Genomic DNA, 21,480 nt, shown 5'->3' with positions numbered 1-21,480 from the left:
ATGGTATTCAGAGGCTTATTATGACCTATCTCAGCTGCCCCATTTTCAAAATGATTTTCCTCTTTTGAGCCATTAATCCTGTGTGTGCGTGTGTGTGTGTCCATATGTACGTGTGTGTGCATGTACATGTGTATGTGTATGCGTATGCTGTCTTTTTTTTTTTTTTGCGTATGCTGTCTTTTATTCAAAGGCATTTCTTCCTTTAAAGGTGATTAATCAACGTGCAGTTAAAATTATGCGGATCAAGTTAGTTCCATTTAAGGTGTGGTAGATAGCCAAATGCGATGTAAAATATATGTGAAAGTCTTAATCCTTTAAATATATTTGATACTTAAAAAATGACTCTGGTTCATTTGTACTGATTGTTTGAGGACACTGGCTTCTACATAAAATTGAATGCCTCTTCCCCCATTCTTTGCTTAATTAGAATAAGACTGTTAAAATGACAGGGGTGAGGCCCTGGCTGGGTAGGTCAGTTGGTTAGAACATTGTCCCAATATGACAAGGTTGTGGATTCAATCCCCGGTCAGGGCACATGCAAGAATCAACCAATGAATGCATAAATAAGTAGAACAACAAATCGATGTGTGTTTTCTCTATCTCTCTCAAAATCAATAAAAAATTTTTAAAATTCTTTTAAAAAGTGAGTGGGCCCTAGCTAGTTTTGCCAGTGAATAGAGAGTCAGCCTGTGGACCGAAGGGTCTCGGATTCAATTCTGGTCAAGGGCACATACCTCGGTTATAGGCTCAATCCCCAGCCCTGGTCGGGGCTAGTACGGGAGGCAGCCAATTGATGTGTCTCTCTCACAGTGATGTTTTTCTCTGTCTCTCCCTTTCCCTTCCACTCTCTAAAAATCAATGGAAAATATATTCGGGTGAGGATTAACAACAACAACAAAAATAGTTGCTAGGACGAGGGGAAGATATTCTTGAGGAGGAAATCTCATTAGGAGAAGTAGATCTAGGACCTTCTAAGTTGATCAGAAAGTAACAAATCCTTTTTCATTTTAATTTCCTGCCAAAATTCATGAAAAGTAAAGAGAGTTAGTTTAATACATTAAAACATTTGGGAAAGTTTAAATGGGCTTTCTCACTTATTGACCATATGGCCTTGAGGAGATAACCTCCTTAAGTCTCAGATTCTTCATCTCAAAATGAGGATAAGAGTAGTGACCTCCTAGAGTTAATATGCGGCCTAAGTGATATTGTGCATGTGAAACACGGAGCACCATGCCTGCTACACAGTAGTAGTTATTGTTGAAGGTTCTTGCTATCATGATGTTGATGTAGAAGAAGATGAAGATGTAGACGTAAGATGTAAAGAAAATGTTGAGATTTGTTTTCTTTCTCTCCACTGATTCTAAATCCCTTTTCTGTGGTAGGTTGTGGACTTTGTAGCAGCAACACTGCAGCGAGCATGTGCAAGCTTGGCCCACCAGACAGAGAGCACCGTGGAATCACAGACACTGAGCATGTCCATGGGGCTGGTGGCTGTCATTCTGGGAGGAGCTGTTCAGGTGAGTTGCAGACATGAGCCAAACTTGAATGGAGGGAGAAGCGAAAGAGAAGAGAAAAACCTATTGTTTCCCTTCCTTACCCTTGTGAGAAATAAGAATAGATATTGCACAGAGGAGAACCAGGATAAACAAGTCAAGTTGTTGGTGAGAATTGTCTCCAAAGTAAAGGACAAGAAAATGTGCACTTTCACTCTGTCACCTGCATAGTGGTCACCATCAGAAGGGCAGGGCCTTTCTGACCTGGCACAAGCTTGATTTGGAAACACTCAGCACAGTGTTTTGCATCCATGGCGAAAACTGAATCCTCTTACCCTCACTATACTGGCTTCCAAAGCTGGTTCCTACTGTGCCAGTCTGGGAAACCTTTGTAACCTGCTGGTTACTTAGGATTCCATGTTTTAAATAGTTGCATTTTAACATAGGATCCATTGTTCTGCTCATATCATGTAACATGTTAAAGCTTTGTTTCCAGTTGATGTATCTTTTACATACTTAATTAAAAAAAAAATATATTTTATTGATTTTTTACAGAGAGGAGGGGAGAGCGATAGAGAGTTAAAAACATTGATGAGAGAGAAACACCGATGAGCTGCCTCCTGCACACCTCCCACTGGAGATGTGCCCGCAACCAAGGTACATGCCCTTGACCGGAATTGAACCTGGGACCTTTCAGTCCGCAGGCTGACGCTCTATCCACTGAGCTAAACCAGTTAGGGCATACTTAATAGATAATTTTTAAATTTTTTCTCTCAAAAGTATTTATTATATACTTGCTTTGTGCCAGATACTGAGCTAAGGTGCTGGGAATACAACAGTGGACCAAGGAGACCTGGTCTCTACCTGCATGAAGCTTTCAGTCCAGTAAGGGAGTCAGATACCAAATAACTATCCAAAAAATATACATAGAATTGAATGAAGTGCTGTAGAAAAGTGGAAGGTACCAAGAGAACATAGCATCCAACCTAGGCTGGGAAGGTCTCTACTGAGGACATGTAAGTTTAAGGTCAGACTTGAGTGATGGATAGAAATTTGGGAGTACATGTAGTGCAGATGGAGGAAACTCTTCCAATTAAAGAAAACATTTGTACAAAGACCAGGAAGCAGGAAAGAGCTTGGTATACCTGAGACACTGATAGAAGGCCAGTATAGCTGGAAGGTAGAGACTGAGGGTCAAAGTAGTGCTAGACAAGGTGGAAAGGTATGCTCTGGCTAATTATTTCCATACTAGAGGCCGGGTGCATGAAATTCGTGTACGGGTAGGGTCCCTTGGCCTGGCCGGCAATCAGGGCCGTTTGGGGCCTTCAGGCTGCCGGCTGGGGCCTTACTTGGTTCCGCGCTACCCCTTGGTGGTCAGCACACATCATAGCAAGTGATTTCCCAGTCTCCCAGTTGAACTCCCAAGGGGACAATTTGCATATTAGGCATATATATATATATACACACACACACACACACACACACACACATATATATGTGTATATATATATACATATACATATATACACACACATACATATATATATATATATATACACACACACATACATACATACACATATATACATACATACATACATAGAGGCCTGGTGCACGAAATTTGTGCATGGTGTGTGTGTGTGGGGGGGTTCCCTCAGCCCAGCCTGCATCCTCTTGCAATCCGGGACCCCTCAGGAGATGTCCAACTGCCTGTTTAGGCCCAATCCCACTAAACCAGCAGTCGGACATCCCTCTTGCAATCTGGGACCACTGGCTCCTAACCACTCGCCTGCCTGCCTACCTCATTGCCCCTAACCACTCTGCCTGCCTGCCTCATTGCCCCAACCACACGCCTGCCTGCCTCATTGCCCCTAACCCCTCTGCCTGCCTGCCTCATCACCCCTAACCACTTTGCCTGCCTGCCTGATCGTCCCTAACCACTCGCCTTCCTGCCTAATCACTCCTAACTGCTCGCCTGCCTGCCTGATCGCCCCTAACCATTCTGCCTGCCTGCCTGATCGCCCCTAACTGCTCACCTGCCTGCCTGATTGCCCCTAACTGCCTCTGCCTTGGTCCTGCCGCTGCCGTTTCATCCAGAAGGACGTCTGGAATGACGTCCAAAAGGTCTTTCGGCTGTCCGGACTAATTAGCATATTATGCTTAATTATTATAGATTAGGTTAGGAGACTACAAGAAGGCAGAATGGGCTTAGTGCAAGTATTATGAAATCTAACCTGAAATCAGACTAGCTATAGCGCTTAGCAATGAGTAGGGAACCCTTTGGGAATGGAATTTTGAATTTGAGGATTCAAATTTGATACTGATTTTTTTAATACCGATTCTTGATATGTTAGAATTTCCCATCTCTAACCTGTCCCAAATTGAAAAATAGAACATAGAAATCTCCATTTCCCTTTCTAAAATCCTATTGTTGGGACTGGCTGTGTAAATTAGTAATGTTTTAAGACAGTCTCATGATTTATGCAAATGTACATTCCTTACCTGTCCCTGCCCTTTCATGAGCTATCCTGACTCACTGATTGCATCCTGGCTTTCTCTGACTTTGCAGTTACTTAAATTAACATGAACACATCACCCTTATACTTTTGCTCTAAATCTAATCTTTTTTCCCCCTGTTTGGTTTGTGGATTTACTAGTATAAGTGGCTTCTAGAGTAATGCTGGGTTTTCTGTCTGTGTTGGAAAAAAAAGTCACGATTCTGAATTACGTTTTCAGATAACTATTGTCAGGTTTAGGGTTTTTTGCTTCAGAGTCTAGAAGATTATACTGTACCTATTCTCAATTAGGATTAATTATTTTAACTAATGAAACAGTATCTAGTAGCATTTGAACCTTTCCTTTTTTTCCATTCTAATTTATGTAATTAAGGTAATCATTAGAACATAGTGACTGGGAAGAGGAGTTAATTATGAGAAAGTGTAGGTTTAAGACTTCTAATAAGACAACTGTAACTCCAAACTAACTTTCTAAATTTCAGGATTGGTCATCAGTACAAGTAATATGATGCTGGGAACTTCCCTGTCCCCTCAGGAAGCAATTTTTGCCTGATGCTTTCTGGCCTGTTGGGTCCTCTGAGCTCTGAGGCTCAGGTGGTGGGGCTGGACTTGAACCCAGATCTTGAAATCTCATACCACATTTTCTAAGAGTATCGTGGAATGAACTTATTCAAGAAATATTTATCAAGTGCCTCTTGGCCCTCATGGAGCTTACCTTTTAGTAGCTATGATTAATCTGATGAATTCTTATTTTTTTAAAAAGATTCTTATTTTTATATTTTATGTTTTATATTTTGTATTTTAAGTATAGCTCACCATAAAACAGGGCATACTGCATGCTGACTTAGAACAAAAGTAAAAATACTACTGGCAAATAAATTCAGTGCCATTATGTTAATAAGGATCCAGGTATGTAAACTAAAGGATCCAGGTCAGCTAAAGATCTGAAGAAATATAGGTGATATATGGAAATGAGAACATAAAAAATAAATGTATTTTTCAGAATTGGGAATTTTTAGGTCAGGATTTTATTGCTGGAAGAGACCGTGCGATCCTTCCAAAACAGTGATTCTCACTGGAGCAGAATGAGGCAGGATGAGGGTATGCCTGCCCCAGAGGGGAGCTGTGCAAAGTCTCAGATGGGGCTTTTTCAGTGTGCAGTTCCCTCCTCTGGATGTCATTCTCAGATGCTTCCCTTAGAAGCACCTTCCTATCACCCTCAATCCTGGCCCCACCATTCCAACCCCCAATTCTCAAATTGAAAATTTGCATAAGTTTAGAACAATTCACCATCTAACTGGATCACTCCTGACACCCTGAGGAAACTCATAGTTGTGGGCTGACATAGCTCTGCTCATTCCATTCCTGAAGCATTCCAGAGTTTCATTGTGGGCTGCTTCTTCAGGCCTCAGGGCTTTTACACAGAATTCTGTGCTGAGTAGCAGTGACAGTAGAACCCGGGGCTTCACGTCAGGTCTCAATCTTGATGGCAGCCCTAGATGACCCTTGAAAAGTAATTAACTATGTGTAGTGCCTCAGTTTTCTCATCTAATTAAGTGAATATTACTTTATACCTCGATATAGTTTTTTAATATTTATGAACAAATAGTTGATACCTGTAGCCTTAGATTTCCCTCATTTTTTGAATAGTGGGGAATCTGTAGGCTTATGAAGCTGAGGGTGTGCATTGCTTTGATTGCCTTATCAACTATTTGATTCAGAAAACACCTACTTGCCCATGTGATTAAAGAAGTTACCCAGTTTAATAGGATGAATCCCCCAATGACTAAGAAATTTAAAAACAGGGAGAACAGATGCTTTTTTTTTTTTAATACACAATTTTTTAGAGCAGTTTTAGGTGCACAGAATAATTGAGCAGGAGGTACAGAGATTTCTCATGTACCTGCCTCCCCCACTATCAATATCATGTAATAGAGGGTACATTTATTACAGTCGATGGACCTACACTGGTACATCATTATCACCCAAAGTCTATAGTTTACTTTATTTTTTAAAAAATATATTTTATTAATTTTTACAGAGAGGAAGGGAGAGGGATAGAGAGTTAGAAACATCGATGAGAGAGAAACATAGATCAGCTGCCTCCTGCACACTCCCCACTGGGGATGTGCCCGCAACCAAGGCACATGCCCTTGACTGGAATCGAACCTGGGACCCTTGAGTCTGCAGGCCGATGCTCTATCCGCTGAGCCAAACCGGTTAGGGCCTATAGTTTACTTTAAAGTTCACTCCTGGTGTTGTATACTCTATGGGTTTTGACAAGTGTACAATGACATGTATCTACCACATTAATAGTTTCACTGTCCTAAAAACGCTCGGTGCTCTGTCTATTCATTCTCTCCCCCCTTACCGCCCCCCCAACCCCTGACAACCACTGATCTTTATACTGTCCCTACAGTTTTGCCTTTCCCAGAATGTTACATGGTTGAAAGCATACACTATGTAGCCTTTCCAGACTGGTTTCTTTTACTTAGTTATATGTATTTAAGGTTCCTCCACGTCTTTTGTGGTTTGATAACCCATTTCTTTTTAGTGTTGAATAATTTCATTTCTAGTACGTGTATAGTGGTATCTTGTTGAATTTGAAATTCCTTGATATAGGATATTGAGCATCTCTTCATATGCTGTATATCTGTGCATCTTCTTTGGTGAAGTATCTATTGAGGTCTTTTACCCATTTTTAATTGGGTTGTTTGTTTCCTCATTGTTGAGTTTTAAGAGTTTTTTATATATTTTGGATAAATGTCCTTTATCAGATATGCCTTTTGCAAATATTTCTTCCTGGTCTGTGGCTTGTCTTCTCTTTTTCTTGACATTGTCTTCTGCAATGTCAAGAACAGAAGTTTTTAATTTTAATGAAGTCCAGCTGATCAATTATTTCTTTCTTGGGTTTCTTTTCTTTGATATTTAATAGAAAAAAAGTCATCTCAATACCCAAGATCATAACAATTTTTCTCCTATGTTATATTGTAGGAACTTTATAGTTTTGCATTTTACAGTCTATGATCCATTTTGAGTTAATTTTTGTAAAGGTGTAAGGTCTGTGTCTAAATTCTTTTTTTTTCTTTTCCGCACATGAATGTCCAATTATTCCATCACCATTTGTTGAAAAGCCTGTCTTTTCTTCATTGTATTGCCTTTGCTTCTTTGTCAAAGATCAGTTCACTATATTTATGTAGGTCTATTTCTGGGTCCCCTCTCTTTTCCGTAGGTCTATTTGTTTTGTATTGTATATATTTTTTTAAGAAATTGTATATAGCCAAAACCGGTTTGGCTCAGTGGATAGAGCGTCGGCCTGAGGACTCAAAGGTCCCAGGTTCGATTCCGGTCAAGGGCATGTACCTGGGTTGCGGGCACATCCCCTGTGGGAGATGTGCAGGAGGCAGCTCATCGATGTCTCTCTCTCATCGATGTTTCTAGCTCTCTATCTCTCTCCCTTCCTCTCTGTAAAAAATCAATAAAATATATTAAAAAAAAAAAAAAGAAATTGTATATAATAGAAATGAAAAAGAGTCCGTGTACTGTAGATATTCCCATTTCAGATGCATAAAGAAAAAACACACACAAAGATCCATGATACTACAGAGATGCTGAATGACGTTTGGCATAATGATAGCACTAGCAAAATTATTCTAAAATGTCGTTCAGTTCCACATAGATTCCTGATAAAATTGACCCTTTTCTTAGGTAACATATACCTTTACTCTAGACCAGCCATGGGCAAACTACGGCCCACGGGCCGGATCAGGCCCGTTTGAAATGAATAAAACTAAAAAAAAAAAAAAAGACTGTACCCTTTTATGTAATGATGTTTACTTTGAATTTATATTAGTTCACACAAACACTCCATCCATGCTTTTGTTCCGGCCCTCCGGTCCAGTTTAAGAACCCATTGTGGCCCTCGAGTCAAAAAGTTTGCCCACCCCTGCCCTAGACACATACGTTCTCTTCCTTAAGATACAGTAACACAAAAATGGTCAGTTGTTTTACACATGAAGATAATCTGACATGTTGCAGAACTAGAAATTCCACTTTATGCCAAATTTACATTAGTTTCTAATTGTTTAAACAAAGAATTCTGAGGAGAGTGTGTGGTGAAATTCTACAGGTACAAACCTGTCATGTGCCTCAAGTTTTCACTTAATTTGGTGGAAAGTGGTGGGGAAAGTGAGCAATAACAATTTGTGGACTTATAGTATAAAATGAGAACATTATATAGGTCCTGCAAAAACAGTTAGTTGGTTAATTGGTTGTTTGTTGGATAATGAAACAAATGAATGAATAAGTAATAAATATCCTGCCTTATTCTAAAAAGGGTTTAAGAATTGCAATATTTTGCCCTAGCCGGTTTGGTTCAGTGGGTAGAGCATCATCCCACAGACTGAAGGGTGCTGGTTTGAGTCCAGGCAAGAGCACATACCTTGGTTGCAGACTGGATTCCCAGCCCGGGTCGTGCGCCTATGGGAGGCATCTGATCGATGTCTCTCTCACATTGATGTCTCTGTGTCTCTCCCCATCCTTTCCACTATCTCTAAAAAAAAAAAAAAAAAATCAGTGGATAAAATATCCTTCATGAGGGTTAACAAAAAAAACAAAAACAAAAAACTGCAAGGTTTTCAAATCATTAGGGCCTCATGAAGCCTCATATGATAATTTCCCCAGTATTTTCAAACAGAAAAAGATTACAACTGATTCCTGTTTTCTACACTGACTGCACATGTACCTTCCCTAGTGAGGACTATGAAATTATTAGAACAAAGCTTCTGGAAAAAATAAAATCTTATGTAATTTTCACTCCTAATTTCTAGCAGAAATTCCCTTTAGCCAGTTATTGTCCCATTCCTTTCCGACCTGTGGTGCCACTGTATGCTACCTAGCCTATTTAGATCATTTAGTTAAGAACATTTGTTCAAGCCGAAGCCAGTTTGGCTCAGTGGATAGAGCATTGGCCTGCGGACTGAAAGGTCCCAGGTTCGATTCTGGTAAAGGGCATGTACCTGGGTTGCGGGCACATCCCCAGTGGGGGATGTGCAGGAGGCAGCTGATCTATGTTTCTCTCTCATTGATGTTTCTAACTATCTCTCTCCCTTCCTCTCTGTAAAAAATCCATAAAATATATTAAAAAAAAAAAGAACATTTGTTCAAGCGAGACCATTTGTTCAAGCCAGACTTGTTGAGTTCACATCTTACCATATGGCCTTGGACATGTTACTTAACTGTGCTGTGCTTCAGTTTCCTCCTGTTTAAAATATAGATAAAAAACCTCACCTGAAACCTGTGTGATCATGTTAACCAATGTCACCCCAATAAATTTACTAAAAAAATAAAATGTAGATAATCATTGTAATTAGATCATAGGGATATGAATGTGTGTTTTGTTTATCGTATTTATTTTTAAAACATTTACATAGTACTTACTATGTGTTAGGCACTAAGTACTTTGCTAATAGGAATTCATCTTTTATGGCAGAAGGTACATTAAAAACACAATAAAAGTAAAAAACACATTAATCTGGAAAATAATTTTATCATATAATTGGGTGTTAAAATCTGACTTGGGCCCTAGCCAGTTTGGCTCAATGGATAGAGGGTCCTGGATTCGATTCCAGTCAAGGACACGTACCTCAGTTGCAGGCTCCTCCCTGGTCCAGGCCCTGTTTGGGGCTGATGCAGGAGGCAACCAGTCAATGTATTTCTCTCACATTGATGTTTCTCTCTGTCTTTCCCTCTTTCTTTCACTCTTTCTGAAAATCAATGGAAAAATATCCTTGGGTGAGGATTTAAAAAATCTAATTTGGTAAGAATAGCTCTAGAGATAAACAGTTTAAGGGGTAAATGGGTACAAAGGATGTAAACAGGCTCTTAACAGAAAAAGAAATGTGACGGCCAATAAACATGGAAGGATGTTTAGCAGCACTATTAGTTGGCTAATGCAAATTAAAACTATAAGATGCCATGTTATGCTCATCAGATTGTAAAAATTAAGAGCAATAGTCTGCATTGCTGATGTATTTGTTAACTTAGAAAAGGACCTATATACATGGTAAGTATTCAATAAATGTCTTTTGTTGTAATTACTCAACAGTGGCTGTTAGTGCCAGACTCGGGCTACTTGCTGATTACACCAGCAACCAGATTTTCTCCCCACCCCTTTCACTCAGGATGTGTTGCCTTATGTTCAAGTCATGTTAACATTTGCCATTTTTCATTTCATTTTGTAGTTGAATTCAAGTGATTTTGCTGTCCTGAAGCAATTGCTGCCTCTGTTGGAGAAGGTCTCCATCACACACCCGGACCCTGTCATCCAAGAACTCGCTACTGATCTCCGCATCACCATCTCTACCCATGGAGCCTTTTCTACCGAGGCTGTCAGTGTGGCTGCCCAGAGTACCCTGAACAAAAAGGACCCAGAAGGGAAAATAGAAGAGCAGCAACAAACCAGTCATGAAAGATACACTGATGTGTCGCATAGTCACCTCGAACAACAGCAAAGCCACGAGAAAGCCAGTCAAACTGGCCTGAAGTCTAGTGCTCCGCTCATTCCTCAGGAGGTCAGTGAGTCCAGCACTACTGCAAACCAGAAATCTGGAAGCATAACCACAGAACAGCTCCAGGAAGTTCTTTTATCTGCTTATGACCCTCAAATTCCGACACGGGCTGCTGCCCTGCGGACTCTTTCTCGCTGGATAGAACAGAGGGAAGCAAGAGTCCTTGAGGTGGAAGAGAAGCTTCTCAAGGTGAGGAGAGCATCCTACAGAAACACACACGGGTGGGGCAGCTTCCCAGTGTCTTACTGTGTATCAAGTCCTGTCCTGGATTACTTGCAGGGAACTTGTAATTGTCTGAGGAGGCAAGACTTAGACACAGGAGAGACCCAGATAACCACACAAGGCTAAATTGAACATGAACAGAGTACCGGAATTTTTACAGGCAAGAAATACTGTGGATAGTCAGGAAAAGGAGAGAGTTGAAATCTGGAGGAAGTATCTCTTGATATGGCCTTAACAAACTAGTAAAGTCTGAGCAGGTGAAAGAAGAGGGGCTGGAACAGCATGAGCAAATTCCCAGAGATGGGAAAGTACCTTTCTGGTAAATAGACACTGTGACCAGCCAGATAAACCACCTGTTTTCTCTTGCCGCCCCCCCCCCCTTTTTTTTTTAAAAATATATTTTATTGATTTTTTACAGAGAGGAAGGGAAAGAGATAGAGAGAGTTAAAAACATCGATGAGAGAGAAACATCGATCAGCTGCCTCCTGCACATCTCCCACCGGGGATGTGCCCGCAACCCAGGCACATGCCCTTGACCAAAATTGAACCTGGGACCTTTCAGTCCGCAGGCCAACGCTCTATCCACTGAGCCAAACCGGCTTCGGCTCTCTTGGCCCCTTTTAAAGGGGCATTAGAACTGGGTCTGCTCCGCTCTACTCCCTCCATCACAGTGAAAAAACACACACGTTGTTCTTTACATCATAGTTTTATGTGGGAGAACATATATGCTTAGCTGGGGATCTTTTCTCTTTGTGGAAATTATCCTGACCTCAGTATGAGTTAAGAGCAAATGATCTAGAGCAGCGGTCGCCAACCCTTCAGACCTCACGGACCACCAGTGGTCCGCGGACCACCGGTTGATGACCACTGATCTAGAGACTACTGACCAAATTCTAGATCATTTTCTTGGACAAGTCACTTAAACTTTCTGAGCCTCAATTTCTAAGTTGTTAAAGTGAGGGTCCACTTTATGTTGAAAGATGTAAAATAAAATTGTCCATGTAAAGCACTAATCATAGTGACAGGCACTTAATGAGCATCAAATAAAGGTTAGCTGTTGTTATTATCTCTTCCATATGGTTAAGCCATTAGAGTAAGAATTGTAATTCTGATTGAAACCATTTATTTTTAGCCACTGAAGTATTAGAATCAACAGTATAATAATAATTGCTATTTATTGAGACAGTCCCTATACCTTTCCGACATTGTCTGTAGTCCTCACAACAATTGCAATATTGGTATTATCCCCCACTTTGTAGATGAGAAAAGCGAGGAATGGAAATGTGCCAAGGATCTGTTGTCATTAAAATATTGCTGAAAATGTTAAATTTTATATCTTCTTTGAGTAATCATAAAAAAAAAATCCCTTCATACCCCTATTTAGATGGTGAATTCAGTGAACATCTTTGGGATTTTTAAAAATTCATTTAATCTTCATCTGCTGTACATAATAGGTCATCAAGGTCCTGTCAGTTCTTTTTCCAAGAAACCTTTCAAATCAATCTTTTCCTCTTTATTCCCATGGCCATTACCTTGGATTAAGCTTCCTTTACTTCATACATGATCCCCACCCCTTCCAACCTGGCCATCTTCCCAGATGAACTAATCTTAGGCTTTTCCTAACATGCTGCACATGCGGAGACCAGCAACATCAGTTGATATCAAGAATCGCTGGTACAGGGATGCATCACTACACATGGAACAGGCACCCCAGTCTTCCCCTAGACACCAAGCAGGAGACACATGGGCACATGGCCACTGTCTTTCTCTTGCCCTCACGTTAGGGCCTAAACCCAATATGTCACTGTCATGTCTTCTGGATAAGCAGTACCCATAGCAGCTGACACGCCCTGATGTGTTCCTAAATTGTAAGATGTGTTGAGAGTCATTTGTTACTAATGTCAATTGAAGTGCTGAAATTTGGAAAAGATTTTAAAACATAAATTAGAACATAAAGTTATCCCAATAATAATGTTTCTGTCTTTTGCTTGTATTTCCATATGCTTTCTGAGTGTAAGAAAAAAGGATCAAATTACAGCAAATGTGCCATCAACTGGACATAACTCCAAACCTGGCCTTTTGTGTGTCATGGCCTGTAGTCTGTCATGTCATATTGAGAACGTTGTCCACCATGGGCTGTGATGGGAAAAATGGTGAGGACTGCTCCCCCAGATTCTGGTTTCCAGGCCTACTCCTAGTGTATGCTTGACTACTTCTCTTAATCATTACCCTTTCTTAATTTTTATAAAAATGGGACTTCAAACTTATATAATGTTTTCTCCACAAGACTTTAAAAGTCAGACCAATGTCTAGCTATAAGACAAATAAGAAGCATAGCATTTATTCTTTTGAAGCTGGTCTTTGTGAGTCATATCACTGCTGTATTTTGTGGTTCCAGATATTCTTGGAGAACTTGGAGCATGAAGATGCCTTTGTATATCTGTCTGCTATCCAGGGTAAGTTAGTCCTCATTTAAGAACTCTGAATCTGTGGACCAAAGAGTCTGTCATGTATATTTGCACAAAATCTCTAAAGTCATGGAGCCCCAAGGCTGCTGATCATTCTGTGGCTCTGCTAAACATGTTCCTGATTGTCCCTGGATGGGTGGCCTAGCAGGGCATGTTCCCATGGTGTAAGAGAGGGTCAGAGAGCAGAAGTATAAGAGAGCAAGAATAGACTTGAGAGGCCTCTTCAGGCCTAAGCTTGGAACTAGAATCCTATTGCTTCTGCCTCATTCTGTTGACTAAGGCAAGTTATGTGGTCCAATCCAAAAGTTAAAGGGTAGAGAAATATTCTCTGTCCCTTTAGTGGGATAAACTGCTAAATCACAGGGCAAAGGGCATGGATGCAGGAAGGGGTGAAAAATTGAAGCCAGTAATGCTGTGTTCTGTTTATCTGCAAAAGGCAAAGTTCTCTGTGAGCACAAAGGCATATACGGATCCTTATTGGCTACTTCTTTCATGGTATAATTTGAGTATAATTGGCTCTCTACAGAGCTAGAAGTTGAAGCTTAAGAAAGGGTACAGAGGGGAAATTATACAGTGATGAAGGCCTTGGGATTTACTCTTTATTCAGCAAACATTTATTGTGCACCTATTATATACAAAACTAGAGGCCCGGTGCATGAATTCGTGCACCAGTGGGATCCGGCCAGCCTGCCCTGATCAGGCCAGCTGGTGGGAGGAGCTGTGGGCGGTTGGCTAGCCAGCCCCACACCCTGGTCGAACTCCTGGTTGAATTCCCATTAGAACTCCCGGTCGAGGGGACAATTTGCATATTAGCCTTTTATTATATAGGATATTTGAACAGTGAGTTGTTGTGACTAGGTTAAAAAGCAAAATGATCACCCAAAGAGGTAAAGGATAACTAGGTGAGAGCAGAAACTGAAAGAGTAGAAGGTTTCATTACCTGCAGCTGAGAAGCCCAAGAGTCCAGGAACTGAGATAAGTCTGGAGGCCCAATAGAGCTCAGGAAGCCACATGACAATCATGGTACTTATCGGAATTAAATAAATCAATGAAGTGCCTATAATTAAAATGCCTATAATGAGTAAGGCTCAGAAAAAAGTCATCTTGTACTTTTCCTGAGAAATTGTAATACTGTAAAGATGTGAAGATGTTTCTCATTGATTTTTTTTTTTAGGGCTGGGTTTTGGGAAGCCTCCTTGTGTCATTCTAATGTGGCAACTTGCTGTTTGGAATAAACTTCTTAGCTGATTAACCCGCTGAGCTCATTAGCCCCGAGGGTCTGCTATAAAAATCACAACTGTTGGTTTTGTGTTTGTATTTAGTAATTTTAATTGGTGTGCTAATCAGTTAGTAGCTAATTTGGTGATGAAGAACATGGGAGGTAGAGGTGTAATTTCTGTTCTCAGCACCCCTCGATGGGCAAGTTTGAATTAATTGATGTTTTTGGTGTTTGTAACATACACTTATAGGCCAAGGCCTTAGGTGAATTTCCCATTAAGAAAGGAAAGAACTGAATTTTCCCACCTGTGTTGCCAATGTCCTTTGCCCAGGCCTAAAGCACTCCAGGAGCCAAGCCATTCTGGACTTCCAGTCAGACAAGACCAGCCCACTTGTAAATGTCCTGCAGTATTAGGAGCTCTTGGCTGTGGTTCCAGTAGCATTAGTTTGGGGGAGTGTGTGTGTGTGTGTGTGTGTGTGTGTGTGTTTAATATTTTCCTTTTCTAGGCTGCCTAAATGGCTCCATGTGAAAGTTACAATGTACCTTTTGCTTAATTTATTGATATTTTGTATTTCTTTTTTGTTTTATCTTTGGATTTTTTTAAATTTTTATTTTTGTAATTTCTTACCACTTTGCAGTCTAGGCATAGATTAGAGGAGAAGTAAATAAGATCACTCAACAGATATTTATTGATACCTGATGTAGGAATTTCTTACGTGTGAGTTAAATTTTAATTTTATGGAAGATTGTCTACATCTCCTTTTAGCCCTCATAAGAAAGTGATGGTTGGTTTAGTTCTCATGGCAGTTGCCCCCAGGTACTCAGCAGCTTCTGCAGGCAGAGAATTATATACCAAGTAGCTGAGTTTCAGTTACAAGCCAGAGTTTATAAATGGAAGACTTAATCTTAGACTATTACCATTAAGTGTCTCCCCCTTTTAGACTCCTTATATATTCTTTTGTTCATTGTTTTATCATTATTATTATTACACAAGTTAATATATTATTTTTTAATCCTCACCTGAGGATATTTTGATATTGTTTTTTAATTGAGTTTTTAAAAAGAGAGGAAGAGAGAAAGAGATAGAGAGAGAAACATTGATGTAAGAGAAACATCAATTGGTTGACTCCTGTAGGTGCCCCAACGAGGGATCAAACCTGCAACCTAGGTTTGTGCCCTGAATGGGAATCGAACCTGAAACTTTTTGGTATATAGGATGATGCTCCAACCAACTGAGCCACCCAGCCAGAGAAGTTAATATGTTCTTATTATTTAAAAAAATTTTAAATGACAAGGAAGTATAAAAACTAAAAAGTACAAGTCCTATTTTCAAAAATTGGAGTTAAAATATGTCCTTGAGAGTCCGATAATTTATATTCCATGTTTTGGGCATTTTCACATTTCAGTTTTAAATAGGTGTTTAGTAATTAATATGATGAGTAAATAAGTGGTATTCTTAAATAAGATATTATAACCAGGTTATTTATCATAGTGTGGATCTGCTATGTGTCTTCTCAGTTACTTTCAGTTATTTAAAGGACATTTTGAAAGCAACACCAGAGACAGCTGCATTTCAGGGATCCAAGTGATCCCCATCGGTGTCAAAAGGATCTCTGGGTAAAACTACCAGGCTCATTGAAAAAGAAAGAAAGAAAAAAACACAAAACCCCTAGGCTCTGAGCCAAGCATGAAGGTGGAAGGAAGCCAGTGTGTGTAGTGAGGAGAATAGACATCTTGACCTGCCCAAACAAGTCGCACTAACTCTTCCACCTCTTCCTTTCAGAGAAGAGTTTCCATTTCTGACAAAAGAGCCAAGGAAAGGAAAGGCAAAGGGCCCGAAGGGGGGAAGGTAGACACAAGGTGAAATTGTTTTTACAGCGTTTCAACTGGGCAGGATTACAACTCTTAACTTGTCAGAGACTGAACTCCCTATCTCATTCTCAGATTTCTACCTCAAATAAAGTAAGTTGGGAAACCATTAACTGAAATAATTCTATCCCTTGAAGGACCATCTAATTGGATCTGGCACTGAAATTTGGAATGCAGCCCTGTGAAGTTTATCATCTCCATTTATGTCCTTGACATGGGAAGATTTCTTTTATGTCCTAACCTGGTTTCTGTACCACCTAATTAACGAGTGAGCATGGAGCAGATGCCTCTCAGACATGCTATCTCAGTAAATGCTTGAAGTAGTTATGGGAAGTAGACATTATCCCCATTTCTAAAACTTCTTATGGGAGATACAATCTACATACCTAAAATTCACCAATTTAAAATGTGCAGGTCAATGGTTCTTAGTATATTTAGAAAGTTGTACAACTATCACCACTACCTAATTTTAGAGCCTTTTCATCATCTCAAAAAGAAACCTGGTACCCATTATCAGTCTCTAGTATTTCCTACTCCCCCTACAACCACTAATCTACTTTTTGTTTCTATGGGTTTGCCTATTCTGGACATTTCATATAAATAGAATCATACAGTGTGTGATCTTTTGTGTCTGGCTACTCTTACTTAACATTAATGTTTTTGAGGTCCATTCATGTTGTAGCGTGGGTTGGCACTTCATCACTATTTGAGGCTAAAAAATAATTCATTGAATTGATTAACTAGCTTGTTTATCTATTAATAGATTGTTTATCTATACATAAGTTGATGTTCATTTGAGTTATTTTCACTTTTGGTTATTTTGAATGTACAAGTTACTGTGTGGACATGTTTTCATTTCTCCTGGGTATATACCTACAGTTGGAATTGCTGGGTCATATAGTAACTCTATGTTTTTTCTTTTGAGGAACTGCCAAACTGTTTTCCAAAGTTGCTGCACCATTTTACTTTCCCATCAGCAGTGTGTTAAGGTTCCAGTTTCTCTACATCCTGGCCAATACTTGTTATTGTCTGTGTTTTTAATTCCCTTCTCAGTGGGTGGGAGTTGGTATCTCATTATGATTTTGATTTGCATTTCTCTAATTGAGCATCTTTTTATGAGAATATGTCCTTTGTATTTTTTCTTTGAAGAAATGTCTTTTTAGATTATTTGCCCATTTTTAAATTGGGTTATTTGTCTTTTTACTATTAAGTTTTAAGAGTTCCACCCTAGCTGGTTTGGCTCAGTGGATAGAGCACCAGCCTGCAGACTGAAGGGCCCCAGGTTTGATTCCAGTCAAGGGCACATGCCCCAGTTGCGGGCTTGATCTCCAGTGTGGGGCGTGCAGGAGGCAGCCAATCAATGACTCTCTCTCATCATTGATGTTTCTAACTCTCTCTCCTTCTCCCTTCCTCTCTGAAATCAATAAAAATATATATATTTTTTAAAAAAGAGTTCCTTATGAAACAGGTGTTTCATCAAGTGTAGAAGTTGCAAATATTTTTTTGCTATTCTGTGTGTTGTCTTTTCTCTCCCTAGTGTTGATATTTTAAAGCACAGAACTTTTTACTTTTAATGAAGTCCACCTTATCAGCATTCTCATTTATTGCTTGCACTTTTGGTGTAATTTCGAAGTAATCATTGTCTAACCCAAGATATTGAAGACTTACTTCTGTGTATTCTTCCAAAAGTCGTATAGTTTTAGCTCTTACATTTAGAGTTAATATTTGGGAATGATGAGTTAATATTTGGGAATGATGTGAGATATCCCATTTTATAGCTAAAAATTCTGAACTTGGGTAGGTTAAATCCCTTTTCCAAGATTACTTAGCAAGTAATTTGAATCTTGTTCTTGGCCTCCAAATCTTGTTTTTTCCTTTCCAATATACTATATTACTTCTCTAGAACTTTTCAAATAATGGTAGAAATTGACCCTTTTGTCATGCTTTTAAAAAGCGCACAGATATTTGATTATGATTATCAATAACATTTATTAAAATTGAATAATGCTTAATCATCTAGAAAGATCTGATTCTATCAACAATCCTGAAATACAATAAAAGCAGATATTATAACCTTTTTATAAATGAAGAATAGACTTGCCTACAGTCACAAAATCTGGGGGCATGGTGGAGCTGGCACTAGCCCCATTTCCAGGGATTCCCTGTTTACTGTACCTTGCCCTACAATAGCCCAGGGGATCTCTATGATGCCCTCCCCCTCAGATCAGAGACTGTATTTCAAAGCCCAATATACTTGAGGTCTACATTAGCTTTATTTTTGGAATATCTCTTCAGTGTTTTCCTCCATCAGTCGAAGATTGGTACATTCAGATTTGTTTCAGAATACTTAGCAGTTTAGTACTTTTACCTGTAAATAAATAATGAGCTGGCCACTTCAAGCTTTGTTATTTTCTTTTTTTTTTCTTTAATTAAATCTTTATTGTTCAGATTACATCTGTTCCTCTTCCCCCCCCCCTCCCCATAACTCCCCTCCTTCCAGTTCCCGCCCCACCCTCCGCCCTCACTCCCCACCCACTGTCCTCATCCATAGGTGCATGATTTTTGTCCAGTCTCTTCCCGCATCTCCCATTCCCCTTTCCCCCCCAAGAATAGTCAGTCCATTCCCTTTCTATGTCCCTGATTCATTATAATCACCAGTTCATTCTGTACATCAGATTATTTATTCACTTGATTCTTAGATTTATTTGTTGATAGATGCATATTTGTTGTTCATAGTTTGTATCTTTACCTTTTTCTTCTTCCTCTTCTTAAAGGATACCTTTCAGCATTTCGTATAATACTGGTTTAGTGGTGATGAACTCCTTTAGCTATTCCTTATCTGTGAAGCTCTTTATCTGACCTTCAATTCTGAATGGTAGCTTTGCTGGATAAAGTAATCTTGGTTGTAGGTTCTTGGTATTCAGCACTTTGAATATTTCTTGCCATTCCCTTCTGGCCTGCAAAGTTTCTGTTGAGAAATCAGCTGACAGTCGTATGGGTATTCCCTTGTAGGTAATTGAGTCTCTTTCTCTTGCTGCTTTTAAGATTCTCTCTTTGTCTTTTGCTCTTGGCATTTTAATGATGATGTGTCTTGGTGTGGTCCTCTTTGGATTCCTTTTGTTTGGGGTTCTCTGCGCTTCTTGGATCTGTAAGTCCATTTCTTTCACCAGGTGGGGGAAGTTTTCTGCCATTATTTCTTCAAATAGGTTTTCAATATCTTGCTGTCTCTCATCTTCTGGCACTCCTATAATTCTGATATTAGTCTGCTTGAAGCTGTCCCAGAGGCTCCTTACACTATCTTCGCACTTTCGGATTCTTTTTTCATTTTGCTTTTCCAGTTGGGTGTTTTTTGCTTCTTCGCATTTCAAATCTTTGGCTTGATTCTTGTGCTCCTCTGGTCTGCTATTGGGTATAATATTCTTTATTTCAGTCCGTGTATGCTTAATTTCTAGTTTCTTTATCGTAGCATCAAGGGTCTCATTAGTTTTTGTGAGGCTCTCCTCAAGTTTATTTCAAGCCCTCAAAATTGCGATTTTTAGCTCCATATCCTCCATTTCTGTCATGTTTTTTTGTCTCCGCATCTTTTATGCTTTCTTGGTGCACCCCCTTGTGGTCTTTGTGCGCAGTCTTGTTCTAGTTAAGCCTTAATTGTTGTAGTTAATACTAGAGGGATTTGACCACCAGGCCGACTGGCTGTGAGAATCAGTTGTGTGGAAAACTTCTGTCCTCTGGGGAGGTGCTAATCTAGCCTTTGCCTGAGGCGATCAGGCAAATGGCTCTGTGCAGGGCTTGGGCGGGGTGGGCTCAACAGGGCGGGCGGAGGGAGCAGTTATGGCTGCTCTCAGTCCGTCCCCAGGGGCTCTGCCTCTCTGTCCCAGCAACCGCTGCAAACCTCGGAGGGACCGTAGCCAGACAGTCCCGTTTCTCCCGTTTGAGTCTGGGTCCCTAGAGACTCTCCCGGATCTGGAGCTCAGAGTCTGAGACTCACTCCCGACCGAAAACGACAACCGCGCCCTCAGCCACCAGCCCGCTTTGCGCGCGCACCTCCATACCTTTAAATTTTCCACACTGTGCCTCCTCTGAGCCTCGTAATGCTGCTGTCTTTGCTTCTAGTTGAAGAGCCTCTCCTCAGCCAGCCTTCCTGTGGTTCTGGTTGATGTTCGTTCCGTCTTTTAGTTGTATTTTTGAAGTGATTGTTTGCGGCAGCAGTCTCTGGTGTTTACCTATGCCGCCATCTTAGATTCTCCAAGCTTTGTTATTTTCACTTTCCAAGATTGCCCTGGATAATTGTATAAGAGAAATGGCTATAAGTACTGTGGAAGTTACTCTTTATTGAGTGCCTGTTATGTGTCAATCACAGCAACCCTGAAAGGCAGGAATTATTATTCCTATCCATCAGGCGAGGGAACTAAAGCTCAACAAGGTTAAGAAACTGGTTCAAAATATCACAGATGCTAAGTGTCAACATGAAGATTTGAATCTTAAATGTCTCTAGCTCTGCAGACTGTACTTTTGCCACAGTGAAGAATAATCCTAGTGCCCATGTTGTTCCTGTTTCCAAGGTACAAGAGCTGAGTTTTCAAAGGTCTTAGATATAGGAGAACCAGCCTACCTATGGGAAATTGTTTCACTATAAATCAACCCTTCCTAGAACTTAATAATATGCTGGCCTCATGCAGATTTGTTTGATTGTGTGTGTGGTTCATATCATATTTTAAACAATCTCTATGTGTCTTTGTTAATCCTCATTTTTCCTATTGATTTTTAGAGAGAGTGGAAAACAGGAGAGTCAGAGAGAAACATTGATGTGAGAGAGGCACATTGATTGTTGCCTCCTGCACATGCCCCAACCAGGGTCGGGAGCGGGGGGATAAAGCCTGTAACTGAGGTACGTGCCCTTTGACTGGAATCAAACCTGGGACCCTTCAGTCTGCAGGCCAATGCTTTATCCACTGAGCCAAACCAGCTAGGACTGTAGGTGTATCTTTGAAACTCATCTTCTGTGGAGTATGAGAGTCTGTTAGCTCACACTGGATTTGATGCTGGTTGATACTTACTACTTATATTTCTTTTGTTCTTATTTTCACTCATGATTTGCTAATCACCAACCACATATCAGATGTA

At 40.1% G+C, this 21,480-nt stretch overlaps 1 protein-coding gene across 1 annotated transcript in view; it reads left to right on the top strand.

Annotated features, from left to right (window-relative positions):
- Positions 1–21,480, top strand: part of TANGO6 (transport and golgi organization 6 homolog) — a 144,849-nt gene that overhangs the window by 45,806 nt on the left and 77,563 nt on the right. Inside the window, 3 exon segments of the mRNA XM_070398934.1 lie at positions 1,383–1,517; positions 10,252–10,767; positions 13,199–13,256. Coding sequence (XP_070255035.1) covers positions 1,383–1,517; positions 10,252–10,767; positions 13,199–13,256 — 709 coding nt within the window.

Source organism: Myotis yumanensis, unplaced genomic scaffold (genome assembly GCF_028538775.1).
Source record: "Myotis yumanensis isolate MYYU_CA2020_CCGP unplaced genomic scaffold, mMyoYum1.0.hap1 SCAF_18, whole genome shotgun sequence".
NCBI classification, from domain to species: domain Eukaryota; kingdom Metazoa; phylum Chordata; class Mammalia; order Chiroptera; family Vespertilionidae; genus Myotis; species Myotis yumanensis.
This window is presented reverse-complemented; position numbering and strand designations above follow the sequence as displayed.